The sequence below is a fragment of the Lampris incognitus genome, chromosome 15 (genome assembly GCF_029633865.1).
Source record: "Lampris incognitus isolate fLamInc1 chromosome 15, fLamInc1.hap2, whole genome shotgun sequence".
Classification (NCBI taxonomy): Eukaryota; Metazoa; Chordata; class Actinopteri; order Lampriformes; family Lampridae; genus Lampris; species Lampris incognitus.
This window is the reverse complement of record NC_079225.1, coordinates 2,920,001-2,942,500: the sequence shown is the minus strand read 5'-3', so window position 1 is coordinate 2,942,500 and position 22,500 is coordinate 2,920,001. Positions and strand designations below refer to the sequence as shown.

The 22,500-nt window shown below is 47.4% G+C and overlaps 1 protein-coding gene across 2 annotated transcripts in view; it reads right to left on the bottom strand.

Moving 5' to 3' along the window:
* Positions 1 to 4,820: 4,820 nt before the first annotated feature.
* hadhb (hydroxyacyl-CoA dehydrogenase trifunctional multienzyme complex subunit beta) overlaps positions 4,821 to 22,500 on the bottom strand; it is a 29,142-nt gene continuing 11,462 nt past the window's right edge. For both annotated transcript variants that reach the window (XM_056294548.1, XM_056294547.1), the window contains 10 exons: positions 20,207 to 20,294; positions 19,655 to 19,842; positions 18,407 to 18,587; positions 18,084 to 18,205; positions 14,184 to 14,263; positions 14,030 to 14,077; positions 13,651 to 13,738; positions 13,239 to 13,313; positions 8,976 to 9,140; positions 4,821 to 5,418 (listed from right to left, as the gene is read on the bottom strand). In XM_056294548.1, the coding sequence (XP_056150523.1) occupies positions 5,383 to 5,418; positions 8,976 to 9,140; positions 13,239 to 13,313; positions 13,651 to 13,738; positions 14,030 to 14,077; positions 14,184 to 14,263; positions 18,084 to 18,205; positions 18,407 to 18,587; positions 19,655 to 19,842; positions 20,207 to 20,294 (1,071 nt within the window). In that variant the 3' untranslated portion in view covers positions 4,821 to 5,382. The remainder of the gene's footprint in view (positions 5,419 to 8,975; positions 9,141 to 13,238; positions 13,314 to 13,650; positions 13,739 to 14,029; positions 14,078 to 14,183; positions 14,264 to 18,083; positions 18,206 to 18,406; positions 18,588 to 19,654; positions 19,843 to 20,206; positions 20,295 to 22,500) is intronic.

Here is a 22,500-nt window from a genome sequence, read left to right as displayed (position 1 = left end):
AAACACACATCAACACTGAATGAGAACTGATGCTTGCAACGAGACCTTCACACTGCAGACCGTCAGCCCCCTTCCGCTTAACACCAGCAATACAAACATGCACATTTAAAAACACACCACAAGAAGACACCGGCGCGGCCAAACAAGTCCTGCGCATGCGCAGTAAGGAAACACCGGCACGACGAATCAGTTCGTCCGGACAACGTTTATTGGGAAAGGTCAGTAACCCCGTAACAGGGAGGTCTGGGGTACCTGAGTACTCTAACAGGGGGGCAATAAACGGGGCGACGGACTTTAAAGCGGGTCCAGCAGCAACCGGCCTCGTTCTTCTTCTTCTACCTTCACCAACCAAAACATCTGCCCCCTACGGCAACTCACATGGGACACCACACCTGGCGTATAGCGGGACACCACACCTGGGGTATAGCGGGACACCACACCTGGCGTATAGCGGGACACCACACCTGCATATAGCGGGACACCACACCTGGCGTATAGCGGGACACCACACCTGGGGTATAGCGGGACACCACACCTGGCGTATAGCGGGACACCACACCTGCCGTATAGCGGGACACCACACCTGGCGTATAGCGGGACACCACACCTGGCGTATAGCGGGACACCACACCTGGCGTATAGCGGGACACCACACCTGCATATAGCGGGACACCACACCTGGCGTATAGCGGGACACCACACCTGGCATATAGCGGGACACCACACCTGGTATATAGTGGGACACCACACCTGCCGTATAGCGGGACACCACACCTGGCGTATAACGGGACACCACACCTGGCATATAGCGGGACACCACACCTGCATATAGCGGGACACCACACCTGCATATAGCGGGACACCACACCTGGTATATAGTGGGACACCACACCTGCATATAGCGGGACACCACACCTGGTGTATAGCGGGACACCACACCTGCTGTATAGTGGGACACCACACCTGGTGTATAGCGGGACACCACACCTGCATATAGCGGGACACGACACCTGGTGTATAGCGGGACACCACACCTGCATATAGTGGGACACCACACCTGGTGTATAGCGGGACACCACACCTGGTGTATAGCGGGACACCACACCTGCATATAGTGGGACACCACACCTGGCGTATAGCGGGACACCACACCTGGTGTATAGCGGGACACCACACCTGCATATAGTGGGACACCACACCTGGCGTATAGCGGGACACCACACCTGGTGTATAGCGGGACACCACACCTGCATATAGCGGGACACCACACCTGCCGTATAGCGGGACACCACACCTGGTGTATAGCGGGACACCACACCTGCATATAGTGGGACACCACACCTGGCGTATAGCGGGACACCACACCTGGCGTATAGCGGGACACCACACCTGGTATATAGCGGGACACAGTGAAACAGAACCCCCCCCCCCCACTGGAAACGTCCCCATTTAACCATAAACCACACAAATATGCTCCCACACACACACACACACAGACACACACACACACACAGGGAGGTAACCCCTGGGTATTCCTGTCCCTGTCTGCAACAACAAAATAACCCCTGCAGAACAACAGCAATAATAAATCTGCCCCCCCCCCTTTTCTCCCCAGTTGTGCCCGTCCAATTACCCCCCTCCTCCGAGCCGTCCCGCTCTCTGCTCCACCCCCTCTGCTGATCCAGGAGGGCTGCAGACTACCACATGTGGAGTCACCAGCTGCTTCTTTTCACCTGACAGTGAGGCGTTTCACCAGGGGGACGTAGCGCGTGGGAGGATCACGCTATTCCCCTCAGTTCCCCCCCCACCCGCAGACAGCCGACCAAGCGGAGGTAACACGGGGATTTGAACTGGCGACCCCCATGTTGGTCGGCAACGGAATAGACCGCCACACTACCCGGACGCCCCTGTTCTTAAACACACAAAACAAACTGAAAACACATTGCACAACTATACAAACAAAACCACACAAAAAACCAACAAAGATAGAAGCTCGCTGGAACAGAGGAGATACACAACATGACAAAACCCTGAAGGTAGGAGGGGGGAGGGGGGGGGGAGGCACACCACTCGTCCCCTGCGAGGCCGCACGGCTTCAAGCCCCACTGAATCCCCACTCAGTCTATTGTCCGACCCTCCAGCCTGAGGCTGACCCCCGACCTGAGGAGGCCAGGGGACCGGTGAAGCCTCCAGGGCAGGAGGAGGAGTGGCAGGAGGAGGGCAGAGTGTAGGTCTTCTCCCTGTCGCGGGGATGACCCCGGCCCGTCCCATTGAGTCCAGGGGCTTGACTTGACAACACGGTACGTCACGGCAGCTTCTCCACCAGACGCCACCACCTGCAGGACCTGACAGGGGCCCTTCCTTACTCAGCCATACCAGCCGTGGCGACCACCCTTCCTGTCTCTCGCCAGCCTCTGCCGAGCCAAGCCTGGCAGCACCGAAGGCCGACTCCACCCGCTCTGCTATGGACAAGGTCCACTGTATTGTTCATAAGGGTGGGGACACCTGCAGTCACTGTATTGTTGCTTATAAGGGTGGGGACACCTGCAGTCACTGTCTTGTTTATAAGGGTGGGGACACCTGCAGCCACTGTATTGTTCATAAGGGTGGGGACACCTGCAGTCACTGTATTGTTCATAAGGGTGGGGACACCTGCAGTCACTGTATTGTTCATAAGGGTGGGGACACCTGCAGTCACTGTATTGTTCATAAGGGCGGGGACACCTTCAGCCACTGTATTGATCATAAGGGTGGGGACACCTGCAGTCACTGTATTGTTTATAAGGGTGGGGACACCTGCAGTCACTGTATTGTTTATAAGGGTGGGGACACCTGCAGTCACTGTATTGTTTATAAGGGTGGGGACACCTGCAGTCACTGTATTGTTCATAAGGGTGGGGACACCTGCAGTCACTGTATTGTTCATAAGGGTGGGGACACCTGCAGTCACTGTATTGTTTATAAGGGTGGGGACACCTGCAGTCACTGTATTGTTTATAAGGGTGGGGACACCTGCAGTCACTGTATTGTTTATAAGGGTGGGGACACCTGCAGTCACTGTATTGTTTATAAGGGTGGGGACACCTGCAGTCACTGTATTGTTCATAAGGGTGGGGACACCTGCAGTCACTGTATTGTTCATAAGGGTGGGGACACCTGCAGTCACTGTATTGTTTATAAGGGTGGGGACACCTGCAGTCACTGTATTGTTCATAAGGGTGGGGACACCTGCAGTCACTGTATTGTTTATAAGGGTGGGGACACCTGCAGTCACTGTATTGTTTATAAGGGTGGGGACACCTGCAGTCACTGTATTGTTTATAAGGGTGGGGACACCTGCAGTCACTGTATTGTTTATAAGGGTGGGGACACCTGCAGTCACTGTATTGTTTATAAGGGTGGGGACACCTGCAGTCACTGTGTTGTTCATAAGGGTGGGGACACCTGCAGTCACTGTGTTGTTCATAAGGGTGGGGACACCTGCAGTCACTATGTTGTTCATAAGGGTGGGGACACCTGCAGTCACTGTGTTGTTCATAAGGGTGGGGACACCTGCAGTCACTGTATTGTTTATAAGGGTGGGGACACCTGCAGCCACTGTATTGTTCATAAGGGTGGGGACACCTGCAGTCACTGTATTGTTTATAAGGGTGGGGGTACCTGCAGCCACTGTGTTGTTTATAAGGGTGGGGACACCTGCAGCCACTGTATTGTTCATAAGGGTGGGGACACCTGCAGTCACTGTGTTGTTCATAAGGGTGGGGACACCTGCAGTCACTGTATTGTTTATAAGGGTGGGGACACCTGCAGCCACTGTATTGTTCATAAGGGTGGGGACACCTGCAGCCACTGTATTGTTGATAAGGGTGGGGACACCTGCAGTCACTGTATTGTTCATAAGGGTGGGGACACCTGCAGTCACTGTATTGTTTATAAGGGTGGGGACACCTGCAGTCACTGTATTGTTTATAAGGGTGGGGACACCTGCAGCCACTGTATTGTTGATAAGGGTGGGGACACCTGCAGTCACTGTATAGTTTATAAGGGTGGGGACACCTGCAGCCACTGTATTGTTTATAAGGGTGGGGACACCTGCAGTCACTGTATTGTTTATAAGGGTGGGGACACCTGCAGCCACTGTATTGTTGATAAGGGTGGGGACACCTGCAGTCACTGTATTGTTTATAAGGGTGGGGACACCTGCAGTCACTGTATTGTTTATAAGGGTGGGGACACCTGCAGTCACTGTATTGTTTATAAGGGTGGGGACACCTGCAGCCACTGTATTGTTGATAAGGGTGGGGACACCTGCAGCCACTGTATTGTTGATAAGGGTGGGGACACCTGCAGTCACTGTATTGTTCATAAGGGTGGGGACACCTGCAGTCACTGTATTGTTTATAAGGGTGGGGACACCTGCAGCCACTGTATTGTTGATAAGGGTGGGGACACCTGCAGTCACTGTATTGTTCATAAGGGTGGGGACACCTGCAGTCACTGTATTGTTTATAAGGGTGGGGACACCTGCAGCCACTGTATTGTTGATAAGGGTGGGGACACCTGCAGTCACTGTATAGTTTATAAGGGTGGGGACACCTGCAGCCACTGTATTGTTTATAAGGGTGGGGACACCTGCAGTCACTGTATTGTTCATAAGGGCGGGGACACCTGCAGTCAGGTGAGACTGAAGCGGTCACTTGTATGATGATGAAACGTTGTTTGAAGGTGGAGCAGAAAGACGTAGTCTCCCAGTAAACTCTGAGTCCAGATGAAGTGATTCAACTTTCTGCTATCAAGAAAAGTGGGAAACGAAGGTCCTCTCATCGTTAACAGAAGGTTATTTAATTTCAAATGTAAGAAAACAAGTCATGTTACAGCAAACAGCAGTCGTTAGAAGCATCTCGACAGACAGCTGTCCTCCATGTCCACACCTCCTCGTGTTGACCTCATGGCCGTGAGACCATCAGCCAGGGTCAACCAGCTCACTACTGCCCCCTGGCCGCCGCCACCAGCCCAGGAGCCCACATGACAACAGAACTGGAGAATACTCTGGAAGTTAACAGATATTAGGCAAAGATACATTTACATCCAGTCCTTTACACACACACACACACACACACACACACACACACACACACACACACACACACACACACACACACACCCCACCCCCCCTCAGTCAGTCCCCCCCCCTCAGTCCTCCTCCCTCCAAATTTCCCCTCGCGGATGAATAAAGTACTCTGTTCTGATTCAGTCCTCCTCCCTCGGTCCTCCTCCCTCGGTCCTCCTCCCTCCGTACAAGGCAAAGTGGTGCTGGTATGTACAGTTGCTGCATGCTGATTTGCTTGTAGAGTTGTGCGTTGTGTGTTTCAGCCGTGTGCGTCACTGGGGGTAGGCCTCGATCACCATGGCATGACCCTGCAACACATAACAACACCAGCCAAGAGAAGGGCATGAGGAGCACATCAGCAGCAACACATTAGGTACGTCAGGCAGGAAGATCAGCTTAACACCGGCATCGTACGGGAGGACAGGACAGGAAATGACACGACAGGAAATGACACGACAGGAAACGACACGACAGGAAACGACACGACAGGAAATGACACGACAGGAAATGACACGACAGGAAACGGTTTCCTCCGTTCATACAGACGGCTTCCACCTGCACGACGTACACAAGGCCTTTCCTCAGACACGACCGTGTCGTCTGTCTGTCTGTCTGTCTGTCTGTCTGTCTGTCTGTCTGTCTGTCTCCTGGCTCACGTCTTCATGTGGTAACCCACCACTCTCTATTCGTTCTCTTCCTCCTCCATGTGAGCTGAGAGAAGCTCTTCTTTCCTCAGACACGACCGTGTCGTCTGTCTGTCTGTCTGTCTGTCTGTCTGTCTGTCTGTCTGTCTGTCTGTCTGTCTGTCTGTCTCCTGGCTCATGTCTTCATGTGGTAACCCACCACTCTCTATTCGTTCTCTTCCTCCTCCATGTGAGCTGAGAGAAGCTCTTCTTTCCTCAGACACGACCGTGTCGTCTGTCTGTCTGTCTGTCTGTCTGTCTGTCTGTCTGTCTCCCGGCTCACGTCTTCATGTGGTAACCCACCACTCTCTATTCGTTCTCTTCCTCCTCCATGTGAGCTGAGAGAAGCTCTTCTTTCCTCAGACACGACCGTGTCGTCTGTCTGTCTGTCTGTCTGTCTGTCTGTCTGTCTGTCTGTCTGTCTGTCTGTCTGTCTCCTGTCTCACGTCTTCATGTGGTAACCCACCACTCTCTATTCGTTCTCTTCCTCCTCCATGTGAGCTGAGAGAAGCTCTTCTTTCCTCAGACACGACCGTGTCGTCTGTCTGTCTGTCTGTCTGTCTGTCTGTCTGTCTGTCTGTCTGTCTGTCTGTCTGTCTGTCTCCTGGCTCACGTCTTCATGTGGTAACCCACCACTCTCTATTCGTTCTCTTCCTCCTCCATGTGAGCTGAGAGAAGCTCTTCTTTCCTCAGACACGACCGTGTCGTCTGTCTGTCTGTCTGTCTGTCTGTCTGTCTGTCTGTCTGTCTGTCTGTCTCCTGGCTCACGTCTTCATGTGGTAACCCACCACTCTCTATTCGTTCTCTTCCTCCTCCATGTGAGCTGAGAGAAGCTCTTCTTTCCTCAGACACGACCGTGTCGTCTGTCTGTCTGTCTGTCTGTCTCCTGTCTCACGTCTTCATGTGGTAACCCACCACTCTCTATTCGTTCTCTTCCTCCTCCATGTGAGCTGAGAGAAGCTCTTCTTTCCTCAGACACGACCGTGTCGTCTGTCTGTCTGTCTGTCTGTCTGTCTGTCTGTCTGTCTCCTGGCTCACGTCTTCATGTGGTAACCCACCACTCTCTATTCGTTCTCTTACTCCTCCATGTGAGCTGAGAGAAGCTCTTCTTTCCTCAGACATGACCGTGTCGTCTGTCTGTCTGTCTGTCTGTCTGTCTCCTGGCTCACGTCTTCATGTGGTAACCCACCACTCTCTATTCGTTCTCTTCCTCCTCCATGTGAGCTGAGAGAAGCTCTTCTTTCCTCAGACACGACCGTGTCGTCTGTCTGTCTGTCTGTCTGTCTCCTGGCTCATGTCTTCATGTGGTAACCCACCACTCTCTATTCGTTCTCTTCCTCCTCCATGTGAGCTGAGAGAAGCTCTTCTGTCCTCAGACACGACCGTGTCGTCTGTCTGTCTGTCTGTCTGTCTGTCTGTCTGTCTCCTGGCTCACGTCTTCATGTGGTAACCCACCACTCTCTATTCGTTCTCTTCCTCCTCCATGTGAGCTGAGAGAAGCTCTTCTTTCCTCAGACACGACCGTGTCGTCTGTTTGTCTGTCTGTCTGTCTGTCTGTCTGTCTCCTGGCTCACGTCTTCATGTGGTAACCCACCACTCTCTATTCGTTCTCTTCCTCCTCCATGTGAGCTGAGAGAAGCTCTTCTTTCCTCAGACACGACCGTGTCGTCTGTCTGTCTGTCTGTCTGTCTGTCTCCTGTCTCACGTCTTCATGTGGTAACCCACCACTCTCTATTCGTTCTCTTCCTCCTCCATGTGAGCTGAGAGAAGCTCTTCTTCTTCTGCAGGTCGTCCATTTTCCAGACCTTTGTAAGCCCCCTCTTACTTCGGCAGCGTCTCCTGGTGATTTCCCCTGGTTGGGAGGTGAATCTCACACTTCCTGTGGCATGTACAAGTTGCAGATGGGGTCCTGCTCCCTCGCTACTGTAAGGAGGCTTCTAACGCCAGGAGGACCACGGCACGGCCGTCATTATGACCGCTTTGGATTTGTTTTTAAAAGACACAGACCTGCCGCTCCCCGAATGCTCCTGAAACTGCAGATATCTGCATTAAAACGGCTTTTAGATCAGCTGCACAAAGAGGTCATGATAGGAGCGACCTAAAACGACCATAAGCGGTCACCACGACTGCCTGGTAACTTGGTGTGATGGTGTCACTATGTATGACGCGTGTTGTTCGCATCGTTTCCTTAGCGATGTTTGTTCCCCTTGCCTTAGAAACACACTAGTGTTGTCCAGCGTGTCCACGCCCGCTCCAGAGCCTCCTCCGGGTCCTGTTTTATGTGTTTGCCAGTGCTTCATTTTGGTATGAATGTTTGCCTCTCGTTTCAGATGTGTCTTCCTGTCAACTGTCCCTCCTGTGTGATTACCAGTCCCGCCCTAATGTGTCCCCCTGTGTGTCATTGCCCCCCCATGTGGTGTATTTAAGCCACGTGTTGTCTCCCGCATGTTGCCGGGTTGTCTTTACCGTACCCTTGCGGGCGTCCCAGCACTATTCACTTGTCTTCCCAGTGAGGGTTTTGACCGTCGCCTGGTTTTTGTGACTCTGCCTTCTGCCGGCCGGTTCTGGTACCTCTGCCTGATCCGACTGATTCCCGTGTACTGACCTTTCTGCCTGGCTGAACCTTTTGGGAACTTTCACTACCTGTGTCAGTCTGCTTTGTGGGTCATTGTGAGGCTGACACAGTGCAGACAAATAGTCTAAACTTGATTTCTGATGATTGCCAACATGTCTGGCTACAGACGCACAATGACCACCACCGAGGCGTTGCGGTATTGACAGGCGTTGGACGGCGGCCATTTTAAATTGTTTAAAAACAGCACTATAGTGGTTAAAAGGTTAATGTTGGTGTCAGTTAGTTTATACATACTAGCACATGTAATGCATTAATATCTCAACTGGGTATTTATCTTGACAGAATATAGACTTTAAAAACCGGCGGTCATTTTGACCGCCCGTGGTTGTTTTAGGTAGGCGTGAAATGTGGCAGTGTGCTGGCTGTTCTTCACACTGTCCTTGTTCGGTACTGCTTCTGGAAATGTGACCAGGTTGCAAGTCGTCACATTGCTGATGCAACTTTCATGGATCATCGATTCCGGCTCGCCTTCACAAATGAGCTCGACATATAAAATGGAAGGAAGATTTACGGGTTAGTCGGCACGTCTGCAGGAGGTCGTACGCACCTGTCCGCCGGCTGCACATGCCGCCACCAGGCCGTACTGCCCGCCCTCCTTCTGCAGCCGGTGGGCCACCGTGGTCACCAGTCGGCAGCCGGTGGCTCCGAAAGGATGACCCAGAGACAGAGAGCCTCCCCACAGGTTGAACTTGTCCAAGGGTGGAGTCCCGACCTGTGTGAGATGACTCGTTACTCATCACTCCACGACGGGGCACGGGCAACAAGGGAATCTAACCCTCAACCCTTTCCACTAACAGTTAATGCCTAATCAAAGTACAAGTATTTAACAAAATGTGACACCAATTTCAATTGACAGCAATTTACACAACCTATGTGTTTGTCGTTTCTCTACCTTGAAAGTGTCTTTGCTCTCAGTTATGATGACAGAATCCCTTTTCCCTCATCACTGACACACACAAACAAGCAAACAGAAAACTCTGTATTTACTGACTTTATGTTGGCTTGAATTTAGCTGAAAACTTTACTACATACAAACTAGACTGGGACTAAACCATGCGAATATGTAATGAATTACTTCACATGAAGTAATTGTCATCGCTTGGGGGGATATTGTGTGCAGGAACAGATAACTTACCTGCCAATAACTCGTAAATCCATTAATCAATGTGTGCCACAGTGTTTACTGTTAGGGTACAGTTGCCTTTAAAGGGTAATTCTGTTTATTTACAACCCGGGTCTTCCTTTCATAGTTTTTGCCATAGTGCATCTCAGGTGGGCTATTTTACCACACAACTTCATTTTGGAGATTCTGGACATGGGAGCACGGCTGGACTCTTTACAACGTGTCTTAACAGGCAGCTGAAGCAGTCTGTCCTTTCTCCAAATAAAAAACAAGACACCCTGGCATCTCCCCGAAATTCCATGATCTCGGACTTCCCAGCTTCAGCGACGGGGTGGTTCATCGGTGGTTAACACTACCCTGGCTGAGATGGTCGTTCCTTCAAGCTGAACCAGGAAGCAGCTCAGCAATGCCATCCACCACTGATAATACTGAACATTTCCAGTCATAACACGGAAATTTCATTTTCACTTCCAGGTAAAGGCTTTAGATAACTGGGTTGAACTGGACGTCTGGCACCCATGTTCGGTTTTCCCATAAGACAACGCTGTAAAGCTGAGTCCGGCTGTGTCTAAAATCTACAAAATGAAGCTGGCAAGTCTAATGATATTACTGATATGTATGAGGCAAAGACTAAAAAATACCCAAGTTGTAAAAAGCAGAGTTCTCCTTTAAACAAAATGGACTACGATATACTACATGTCATCTGGAGTTGTTTGGGGTGCTTCTACAAGCTTCCACCTCCACATGTGTGATGAAGGTTTCCAAGTTCACAAAAGCACTGAATTTTTTTTCAATCACTGGCAGCTATTTTCAAACACAAAACAAAATGCATGTAGAAGTGCAGAGATGGCCATACATGCTGAATGATAACATAAAATTATTTGTAAAATTATTTCCTGATAAACTCTAAAGAAAGCTTCATCTGGCCAAAACTACGTTTCCTTAAAGCCTGACATCTGTTAGATCAGACTGATGGCACTGATGTGATTGATATATGATATGATATCATATATATATGATATCATCACCTTCTTAAAATAATGGCCTAAGTCATATTTTCAAGTTTTTCAAAAAACAGAATAAACTGAAACAAATATAGAATATATGATATTTCTTAATCATTTCACACAAAAATGTTATGACAATATATGACTATTGACATACCTTTTTGTGTGAAATGTTTAAGAAATATCATATATTCTATATTTGTTTCAGTTTACTCTGTTTTCTGAAAAACTTGAAAATATGACTTAGGCCATTATTTTAAGGTGACGATATGATACGATATTTGATATATAATGTGATCTATATGATATGATACATGATATATATATATACACTACCGTTCAAAAGTTTGGGATCACCCAAACAATTTCGTGTTTTCCATGAAAAGTCACACTTATTCACCACCATATGTTGTGAAATGAATAGAAAATAGAGTCAAGACATTGACAAGGTTAGAAATAATGATTTTTATTTGAAATAAGATTTTTTTTACATCAAACTTTGCTTTCGTTAAAGAATCCTCCATTTGCAGCAATTACAGCATTGCAGACCTTTGGCATTCTAGCTGTTAATTTGTTGAGGTAATCTGGAGAAATTGCACCCCACGCTTCCAGAAGCAGCTCCCACAAGTTGGATTGGTTGGATGGGCACTTCTTTGAGCAGATTGAGTTTCTGGAGCATCACATTTGTGGGGTCAATTAAACGCTCAAAATGGCCAGAAAAAGAGAACTTTCATCTGAAACTCAACAGTCTATTCTTGTTCTTAGAAATGAAGGCTATTCCATGCGAGAAATTGCTAAGAAATTGAAGATGTCCTACACCGGTGTGTACTACTCCCTTCAGAGGACAGCACAAACAGGCTCTAACAGGTACTATTTAATGAAGATGCCAGTTGGGGACCTGTGAGGCGTCTGTTTCTCAAACTAGAGACTCTAATGTACTTATCTTCTTGCTCAGTTGTGCAACGCGGCCTCCCACTTCTTTTTCTACTCTGGTTAGAGCCTGTTTGTGCTGTCCTCTGAAGGGAGTAGTACACACCGGTGTAGGAAATCTTCAATTTCTTAGCAATTTCTCGCATGGAATAGCCTTCATTTCTAAGAACAAGAATAGACTGTCGAGTTTCAGATGAAAGTTCTCTTTTTCTGGCCATTTTGAGCGTTTAATTGACCCCACAAATGTGATGCTCCAGAAACTCAATCTGCTCAAAGAAGTGCCCATCCAACCAATCCAACTTGTGGGAGCTGCTTCTGGAAGCGTGGGGTGCAATTTCTCCAGATTACCTCAACAAATTAACAGCTAGAATGCCAAAGGTCTGCAATGCTGTAATTGCTGCAAATGGAGGATTCTTTAACGAAAGCAAAGTTTGATGTAAAAAAAATCTTATTTCAAATACAAATCATTATTTCTAACCTTGTCAATGTCTTGACTCTATTTTCTATTCATTTCACAACATATGGTGGTGAATAAGTGTGACTTTTCATGGAAAACACAAAATTGTTTGGGTGATCCCAAACTTTTGAACGGTAGTGTATATGATATATGATGTGATGTATGACATGATATGATTTGATATGATATATGATATGATATAGGATTTGATATATGGATTTCATATGATGATGTGATTTGATAGGATATGATATGACATATGATTTGATATTTGATATCATATGATATGACATATGATTTGATATATGGTATATGACATGATAGGATTTCATATATGATAGGATTTCATATGATGGTTTGATATGACATATGATTTGACATTTGGCATATGATATAATATGACATATGATATGACATGATTGATATGATTTGACATTATATATAATTTGATATGCTATATGATGATATCATTTAATATGACATATTTGATATATGATATGATTTATATATGATTGATATGATATATATGATATGACATATGACTTGATATATAATATGACATGATATGATACATGTATGACGATATGATATGATATGATATGATATGATATGATATGATATGATATGATAGGATTTGAGCCATGGCAGGTTGATTAAAACAATGTTCCTACTAGTGCAATCCTTACCACAGTACTTACTACTACACAAAGCTTTCCCTGGGTACTTTCTGTTGCATCTAACATGATAATGTTCTGGCATGTACAACATACAGATACACTGGGACCGGTGCAACAAACAGGAAAAGCTCGTTAGATGTACTTAATACATCCATTTGTAGCAAAGGAAGTGTAATTTTTCTGTCTGTACTGGCCATACTGGGAGGGGTACAGAACCAGCCAGAGCACCACCGCCTCTACACCATACATAATGAACCCATGGGCGATTTAAATTCTCCAGTTCCTCTTACATGCATGTCTGTGTACTGTAGGAGCATGTTAATAGGGTACACATTCATCTGCTACTCATTTATTCCCCATTCCAAACGAGCTTTCTGAGATTGTCGGTCAACAAATTTTACCCATCTGTTTTGTGGTTTTGCTAGCCTGTCATAATACTGACTAGAAGTTTGGCTATGTCCACCTACGGTGAAATAGTAAGAAGTACCTCTGCAATGCCAAAAGGTATTAAGAGAGTCTGGTAGCAACATTAGCCAGTTAGCTGCACTTCTCACGTACTCGGGTGAGCAGTGACAATCCGTTCTGACAAACAGCCGATAGTATAAATCGTCCTTACCTTTGATTTCTTGCCCATGTACGTCTGAGCAAACCAGTCTGAGTCCATAGCCTTCAGATTAGCCATGATCTGACCCTGGAAAATGCACACGCCCAAGCAGTAACCATGGTTACCAGACAGGAAACACATTGATTTGTACCAGTTCAGATGCACCAAGTGCAGGATGTGGAGTTAAATCCTACTCCGTATCTCCTCAAACATGGATGTCCATGAATAACGCAGGCCACAATGGGATTGAGCCAGACACAGAGATGGGATCAATACCTCCTCTTCAATTATACAAAACTGCATATCTATTACTTAGAATATTTCAAAGATTGACAGAATATTAAGAGACAAATACTATCGCACAAGCACGCATGCAACCCCCCCCACCACCACCACCACCACCGAACACAAGGCGCTGACTTACTGCAAATGCCTCGTGGAACTCAAAGACGTCAATGTCATTCATGGTCAACCCAGCACGCTCAAGGACCTTGGGTGTACCGTACGTTGGCCTAGAGGAGTCGAACCGAATACAGTGGATGAGCAAGCAGATAATGGGAACATACTCTTTAGTGCCCTGTCTTGGGTCCATGTCCTCATCTAACATTTAGCTGCCCAAATCAATTTTTGTATTGATAGAGTTGTAACATGTACAAGGGACGTGAACTTTCCTCACAACCCACAAAAACCAACGCAACTTAACTTCAGATAGTCTGAAAAGTGACAAATCATAAAAACCAATGCCAATTTTGACCTATGACCCTTGGAATTCAAGGCCGGGCATAAGATGTCAAGACGCTTACCCCAACAGCAGCTGGTCTTTGGGGTCCTGAGACACATACACAAAGTCTCTGCAGGGACAGAGGAAAAACAAATAATCATGACCGCATGACCCAGCAGAATACTGTAGGGTACAATTGTTAACACCTTTTTTTGTAAAAGACCAGGTAAAGTTACCTAAGATATGCTTTAGGTTTGTAGCCCATGGCCAGAGCTTTCTCTTCAGACATGATGAGCACAGCAGAGGCACCGTCAGTCTAAACACAAACACACAAAGGTCAGAGACAACGAATGAACGTCTTTTCCTAGCATCCCTGTCTTGTCCCATGAAAGTGTGGGGTTTTTTGTCCACTCGTAATAATACTCTTGTATAAGTGACGACTTGTTCTGCTGACTTGCATGACTGTGTGTCACTTCAGTGTTCACTTGCAGCGGCTAAAGCCTCCTACAGACTGCGTGATGTGGGCCGTATCACACGAAAGACGACTAAACGTGGCGATATCTTTGGTCGTGGCTCCAAAACAGTGGTCCTACGTCGCACTGTGAGACAGGTCTAAAGACGGCCGTTATTAGTCTTGTGACCGTAGACAACCTGGGACAAAAGTCTGACAGTGTCAGAAATGTAGCATGACCGTCTCACAACGAGACTGCTGCGACGACCTACGTCTACTGACCAACCAATACAAATGCAGCAGGAAATGACGCACTGATCAACGCCACGCAACATCTTTGCTGGCGCTAAACACAAACAGACTGTTAGTACCTGTGACCCAAATGCCATGGAAACGAGCAACAAGACGAACTGCGGCGACTAGTGAAAGGACTCGATTCCTGCTTGGCGTCATGTTGCTCTACCAGCGGCGTAGATTGATGATGCACGCTGATGCGGCACGCACACTGGCGATGTTTTTATGGACTTGCGTCGTAGCCTGCGATTCAGTAGTGTTATCATGGTACAGTCTACACACATCACACCTGATGTGATTCAGTAGTGTTATCATGGTACAGTCTACACACATCACACTTGATGTGATTCAGTAGTGTTATCATGGTACAGTCTATACACATCACACTTGATGTGATTCAGTAGTGTTATCATGGTACAGTCTACACACATCACACTTGATGTGATTCAGTAGTGTTATCATGGTACAGTCTACACACATCACACCTGATGTGATTCAGTAGTGTTATCATGGTACAGTCTACACACATCACACCTGATGTGATTCAGTAGTGTTATCATGGTACAGTCTACACACATCACACCTGATGTGATTCAGTAGTGTTATCATGGTACAGTCTACACACATCACACTTGATGCGATTCAGTAGTGTTATCATGGTACAGTCTACACACATCACACCTGATGCGATTCAGTAGTGTTATCATGGTACAGTCTACACACATCACACCTGATGTGATTCAGTAGTGTTATCATGGTACAGTCTACACACATCACACCTGATGTGATTCAGTAGTGTTATCATGGTACAGTCTACACACATCACACCTGATGTGATTCAGTAGTGTTATCATGGTACAGTCCACACACATCACACCTGATGTGATTCAGTAGTGTTATCATGGTACAGTCTACACACATCACACTTGATGTGATTCAGTAGTGTTATCACCGTACAGTCCATACACATCACACTTGATGTGATTCAGTAGTGTTATCACCGTACAGTCCATACACATCACACTTGATGTGATTCAGTAGTGTTATCATGGTATAGTCTACACACATCACACTTGATGTGATTCAGTAGTGTTATCACCGTACAGTCCATACACATCACACTTGATGTGATTCAGTAGTGTTATCATGGTACAGTCTATACACATCACACTTGATGTGATTCAGTAGTGTTATCATGGTACAGTCTATACACATCACACTTGATGTGATTCAGTAGTGTTATCATGGTACAGTCTACACAAATCACACTTGATGTGATTCAGTAGTGTTATCATGGTACAGTCTACACACATCACACTTGATGTGATTCAGTAGTGTTATCATGGTACAGTCTACACACATCACACTTGATGTGATTCAGTGGTGTTATCACCGTACAGTCTACACACATCACACTTGATGTGATTCAGTGGTGTTATCACCGTACAGTCCATACACATCACACTTGATGTGATTCAGTAGTGTTATCACCGTACAGTCTACACACATCACACTTGATGTGATTCAGTAGTGTTATCACCGTACAGTCCATACACATCACACTTGATGTGATTCAGTAGTGTTATCACCGTACAGTCTACACACATCACACTTGATGTGATTCAGTAGTGTTATCACCGTACAGTCTACACACATCACACCTGATGTGATTCAGTAGTGTTATCACCGTACAGTCTACACACATCACACTTGATGTGATTCAGTAGTGTTATCACCGTACAGTCTACACACATCACACTTGATGTGATTCAGTAGTGTTATCACCGTACAGTCTACACACATCACACTTGATGTGATTCAGTAGTGTTATCACGGTACAGTCTACACACATCACACCTGATGTGATTCAGTAGTGTTATCATGGTACAGTCTACACACATCACACCTGATGTGATTCAGTAGTGTTATCATGGTACAGTCCATACATATCACACTTGATGTGATTCAGTAGTGTTATCACGGTACAGTCTACACACATCACACCTGATGTGATTCAGTAGTGTTATCATGGTACAGTCTACACACATCACACCTGATGTGATTCAGTAGTGTTATCACTGTACAGTCTACACACATCACACTTGATGTGATTCAGTAGTGTTATCATGGTACAGTCTACACACATCACACTTGATGTGATTCAGTAGTGTTATCATGGTACAGTCTACACACATCACACTTGATGTGATTCAGTAGTGTTATCACTGTACAGTCTACACACATCACACTTGATGTGATTCAGTAGTGTTATCACCGTACAGTCTACACACATCACACTTGATGTGATTCAGTAGTGTTATCATGGTACAGTCTACACACATCACACTTGATGTGATTCAGTAGTGTTATCATGGTACAGTCTACACACATCACACTTGATGTGATTCAGTAGTGTTATCATGGTACAGTCTATACACATCACACTTGATGTGATTCAGTAGTGTTATCATGGTACAGTCTACACACATCACACTTGATGTGATTCAGTAGTGATATCATCGTACAGTCTACACACATCACACTTAATGTTGTACATCACAGTGTGGCTTGCAATAAACTTATAGGACCGCTAAAATCCCACAGTCTGTAGGAGGCTAAAGACACTGACTCTGAGCTTGGCATCAGTCATAACGCACTTGGTTGCCCATGTGTGTATGCACTGGCAGGAAACTAGTTGCTCGGTGTGACAATACTGTGGAAAGGACATGACAAGCAGGAGGTTTTGTACACCACTGTGGCTTGTCAACTCATAGTTTTATTTACTCAACAATAATAAATTGTAGAGTGTGGCTCCACAAAAAGCAGGTTGTGTTCCTACCAAAGAAAGTCGTGGAGCTGACATGGCCACCGGCATTTGCTTTGTGTTGATTCTAAGGTAAGAACACCCAACCATCCATTATCCACACCGGTTATCCTACACAGGGTCGCGGGGATACTGGAGCCTATCCCAGCAGCCATTGGGCGGCAGGCGGGGAGACACCCTGGACAGGCCGCCAGCGTTATCATCACACAAACACACACACACACACACACACACACACACACACCTAGGGACAATTTAACATGGCCGATTCACCTGACCTACATGTCTTTGGACTGTGGGAGGAAACCGGTGCCCCCGGAGGAAACCCACGCAGACACGGGGAGAACATGCAAACTCCACACAGAGGGTGACCTGGGATGACCCCCAAGGTTGGACTACTCCGAGGCTTCGAACCCAGGACCTTCTCGCTGTATGGTGACCTTGTTAACCATTGCGCCACCGTGCCACCCAAGTTAAGGACATGGAGTTTAAAATATGCCCATGTTGCTGTGAGGGAGCAGTGACTGTGCCATGACCTCTGAAAGGTCTTTGTATGTGTTTGGGTACCAAGAATGAGGAGTTGGCGGCTGTGACCGTTCCATGGGGCTTGACGAATGCTGGCTTCAGCTTGGCCAATTGTTCCATGGAGGATGGGCGGATGCCGTTGTCTTGGGAGACGATGTCACGACCTGGGGAGGGAGGGCAAGAACTGTCACCACGGGAAAAAGAACACACTGAGCACTTAACACAGAAGTGCATCTTCATTCAGTGGCTGTGATTGAATTCATGATGACGACGTGTGTGTGTGTGTTTACTTCCTGATTGCATGAGAAATTCCAGCTGTAAGCGGTCATCATTTACATTTAAAGAGAGAGCACGGAAGTGTTTACCAGGCACTTTAAAGGAGATGACGTCCTGCAGAAGGCCACCCTCCTGGGCCTTCTTGGCCAAGGTGTGAGAGCGCAGCGCGAACTCATCCTGCTCCAGACGGGACACCCCAAAGGCAGCGGCCAGGCGGTCAGCGCTGTGGCCCATGGTCTCTGCTGTGGAGAACTCAGCCACAGCAGGAAGCTTCACACACAGACAGTATGGAGGTTACATTCAGGGAGGGATACGATCACTGGTGATGGCTGATCAAAAGAGTGGAGAGATGGACTAAGCAGTCAGCAGGAGCTTTTTTCAGTCTGCAGACCTTTCAGAACACATATGAAAAAGCATGATGGTAACCTATTTGAAAAACTGATTTGATTGTGTTTTCAAGCTTCGATACTTTACTTGGACTAACCAACCGAGCCATGACTTTTCCAACTCAGATTGACTGTTAAAAGTAGCACCCATGGCGTCCGGGTAGCATGGCGGTCTATTCCATTGCCTACCAACACGGGGATCGCCAGTTCGAATCCCCGTGTTACCTACGGCTTGATCGGGTGTCCCTACAGACACAATTGGCCGTGTCTGTGGGTGGGAAACTGGACGTGGGTATGGGTCCTGGTCGCTGCACTAGCGCCTCCTCTGGTCAGTCGGGGCACTTGTTCGGGGGAATGGGGGATAGCGTGATCCTCCCACGCGCTACGTCCCCCTGGTGAAACTCCTCACTGTCAGATGAAAAGAAGCAGCTGGCGACTCCACGTGTATGGGAGGAGGCATGTGGTAGTCTGCAGCCCTCCCTGGATTGGCAGAGGGGGTGGAGCGGAGACCGGGACGGCTCAGAAGAGTGGGGTAATTGGCCAAGTACAATTGGGGAGAAAGGGGGGGGGGCAAAAGAAAAAAGTAGTACTCATTTCAGGGGTACATTAGTACCAACATCTTCCCCACTGCCCATCATCATTCTCAGTAGCAGACCGAGTATACAGAGTATCCCTGTGACCACTCCATTACCTCCTCTAAACCATGACATGCACTCCGCTTTTCACCATCCAGGAAGCAAACATTTGTGAAATCACTACCTTGGTGAAAAGAAATGAGCTCTGCTTGGATTTCTGACATGTTATTAGTAGTACTGGGAGAATATTAATACTGATACCTACAGGTCAAGTACTGACTTGATATGGGTAAGTGTCAGCACATTTCTTACAGCTTTCTGTGTGTGTGTGTGTGTGTGTGTGTGTGTGTGTGTGTGTGTGCGCGTGTGTGTTTACCTCTGGGGAGAGGTGTGCAAGTCGGATGCTGCCAATCAGACTGAGCCTCTGGCCCACGGTCTTCGCCTTGTTGAGAGAGAGCATGGTCTTCCTCATTTTACGACTGTGGCGGATGGGTACGTCTGACATGAACTCCACTCCGCCTGCTACGACAGCGTCACACTGGCCTGCAGCAATCAGACCCACCGCTAGAGGGAGGCAGAGGGAAAGAAAGGCAGAGGCCGACGCGAAAGGGACAACGTGAAAGAGAGACAGAAATAGAGAGAGGACCAAAGATGGAGAGACAAAAAGAGGAATGGGTCGAGTGGAGGACATAACAGGAAAGGTACAGAAAGCAAGAAGAAGGGTAGGCAGAAATAGTACAGGGATACAGGTTGACAGGATACGAGAGCCAGAGAGGCTAAAATTGAGAGATTTAGAATGTACGTATAGAAAAAAACTTCATGTAAACATATATAAAGGAAAATGCTCGGCGGCTATTTACGTCAATAAGGGCTGGCCTCCAGGTTCACATATGCAACCACTGAAGCACCAGACCCTGTCCCGACATACCTGAGGTCATGGCTTGGTTAGAGGAGATACAGGCCATGGTGACAGTGTGGGCTGGAATCTTATCAGAGAAGCCTGCACCCAGTGCTGCCTGACACACACACACACACACACACACACACACACACACACACACACACACACACACACACACACACAATCAGTCATCACAGACAGGAGGTCCAGTCTTAAGCCTTCGACAGGCTGTTCCAAAAACTACGCCCGAGTAAAGGTGGACCGAGTTCTGATCAGAACCCTGATACTGATACAACTGGGGTTCTGATCAGAGCTAGGGTGGACTACGCTATTGCCATTAAGTCCCCTAAAATCTGCATGGGAAGCTTAGGCTAGCAAAATCTGTATAATATTTTCAATGACTTACAGAAACTTATTTTTACAGACATGATGTGACATAAATGCTCGCCTGGTGTTGACTGTGTTTTTGGTGTGGTCGTGTGGAGTGCGGGCAGGTCACATGGTGTGCTGTGGTAATGACCTCAGTAAGGTAACGGTGAATGGCGTGCTGTGGTAATGACCTCAGTAAGGTAACGGTGAATGGCGTGCTGTGGTAATGACCTCAGTAAGGTAACGGTGAATGGTGTGCTGTGGTAATGACCTCAGTAAGGTAACGGTGCCTGGTGTGCTGTGGTAATGACCTCAGTAAGGTAATGGTGAATGGCGTGCTGTGGTAATGACCTCAGTAAGGTAACGGTGCCTGGTGTGCTGTGGTAATGACCTCAGTAAGGTAACGGTGCCTGGTGTGCTGTGGTAATGACCTCAGTAAGGTAACGGTGAATGGCGTGCTGTGGTAATGACCTCAGTAAGGTAACGGTGAATGGCGTGCTGTGGTAATGACCTCAGTAAGGTAATGGTGAATGGCGTGCTGTGGTAATGACCTCAGTAAGGTAACGGTGAATGGCGTGCTGTGGTAATGACCTCAGTAAGGTAATGGTGAATGGCGTGCTGTGGTAATGACCTCAGTAAGGTAACGGTGCCTGGCGTGCTGTGGTAATGACCTCAGTAAGGTAATGGTGAATGGCGTGCTGTGGTAATGACCTCAGTAAGGTAACGGTGAATGGCGTGCTGTGGTAATGACCTCAGTAAGGTAACGGTGAATGGCGTGCTGTGGTAATGACCTCAGTAAGGTAACGGTGAATGGCGTGCTGTGGTAATGGCCTCAGTAAGGTAACGGTGCCTGGTGTGCTGTGGTAATGACCTCAGTAAGGTAACGGTGCCTGGTGTGCTGTGGTAATGACCTCAGTAAGGTAACGGTGAATGGCGTGCTGTGGTAATGACCTCAGTAAGGTAACGGTGAATGGCTTGCTTTGGTAATGACCTCAGTAAGGTAACGGTGAATGGCTTGCTTTGGTAATGACCTCAGTAAGGTAACGGTGAATGGCTTGCTGTGGTAATGACCTCAGTAAGGTAATGGTGAATGGCGTGCTGTGGTAATGACCTCAGTAAGATAACGGTGCCTGGTGTGCTGTGGTAATGACCTCAGTAAGATAACGGTGCCTGGTGTGCTGTGGTAATGACCTCAGTAAGGTAATGGTGAATGGCGTGCTGTGGTAATGACCTCAGTAAGGTAACGGTGAATGGTGTGCTGTGGTAATGACCTCAGTAAGGTAACGGTGCCTGGTGTGCTGTGGTAATGACCTCAGTAAGGTAACGGTGCCTGGTGTGCTGTGGTAATGACCTCAGTAAGGTAATGGTGAATGGCGTGCTGTGGTAATGACCTCAGTAAGGTAACGGTGAATGGTGTGCTGTGGTAATGACCTCAGTAAGGTAACGGTGCCTGGTGTGCTGTGGTAATGACCTCAGTAAGGTAATGGTGAATGGCGTGCTGTGGTAATGACCTCAGTAAGGTAACGGTGCCTGGTGTGCTGTGGTAATGACCTCAGTAAGGTAACGGTGCCTGGTGTGCTGTGGTAATGACCTCAGTAAGGTAACGGTGAATGGCGTGCTGTGGTAATGACCTCAGTAAGGTAACGGTGAATGGCGTGCTGTGGTAATGACCTCAGTAAGGTAATGGTGAATGGCGTGCTGTGGTAATGACCTCAGTAAGGTAACGGTGAATGGCGTGCTGTGGTAATGACCTCAGTAAGGTAATGGTGAATGGCGTGCTGTGGTAATGACCTCAGTAAGGTAACGGTGCCTGGCGTGCTGTGGTAATGACCTCAGTAAGGTAATGGTGAATGGCGTGCTGTGGTAATGACCTCAGTAAGGTAACGGTGAATGGCGTGCTGTGGTAATGACCTCAGTAAGGTAACGGTGAATGGCGTGCTGTGGTAATGACC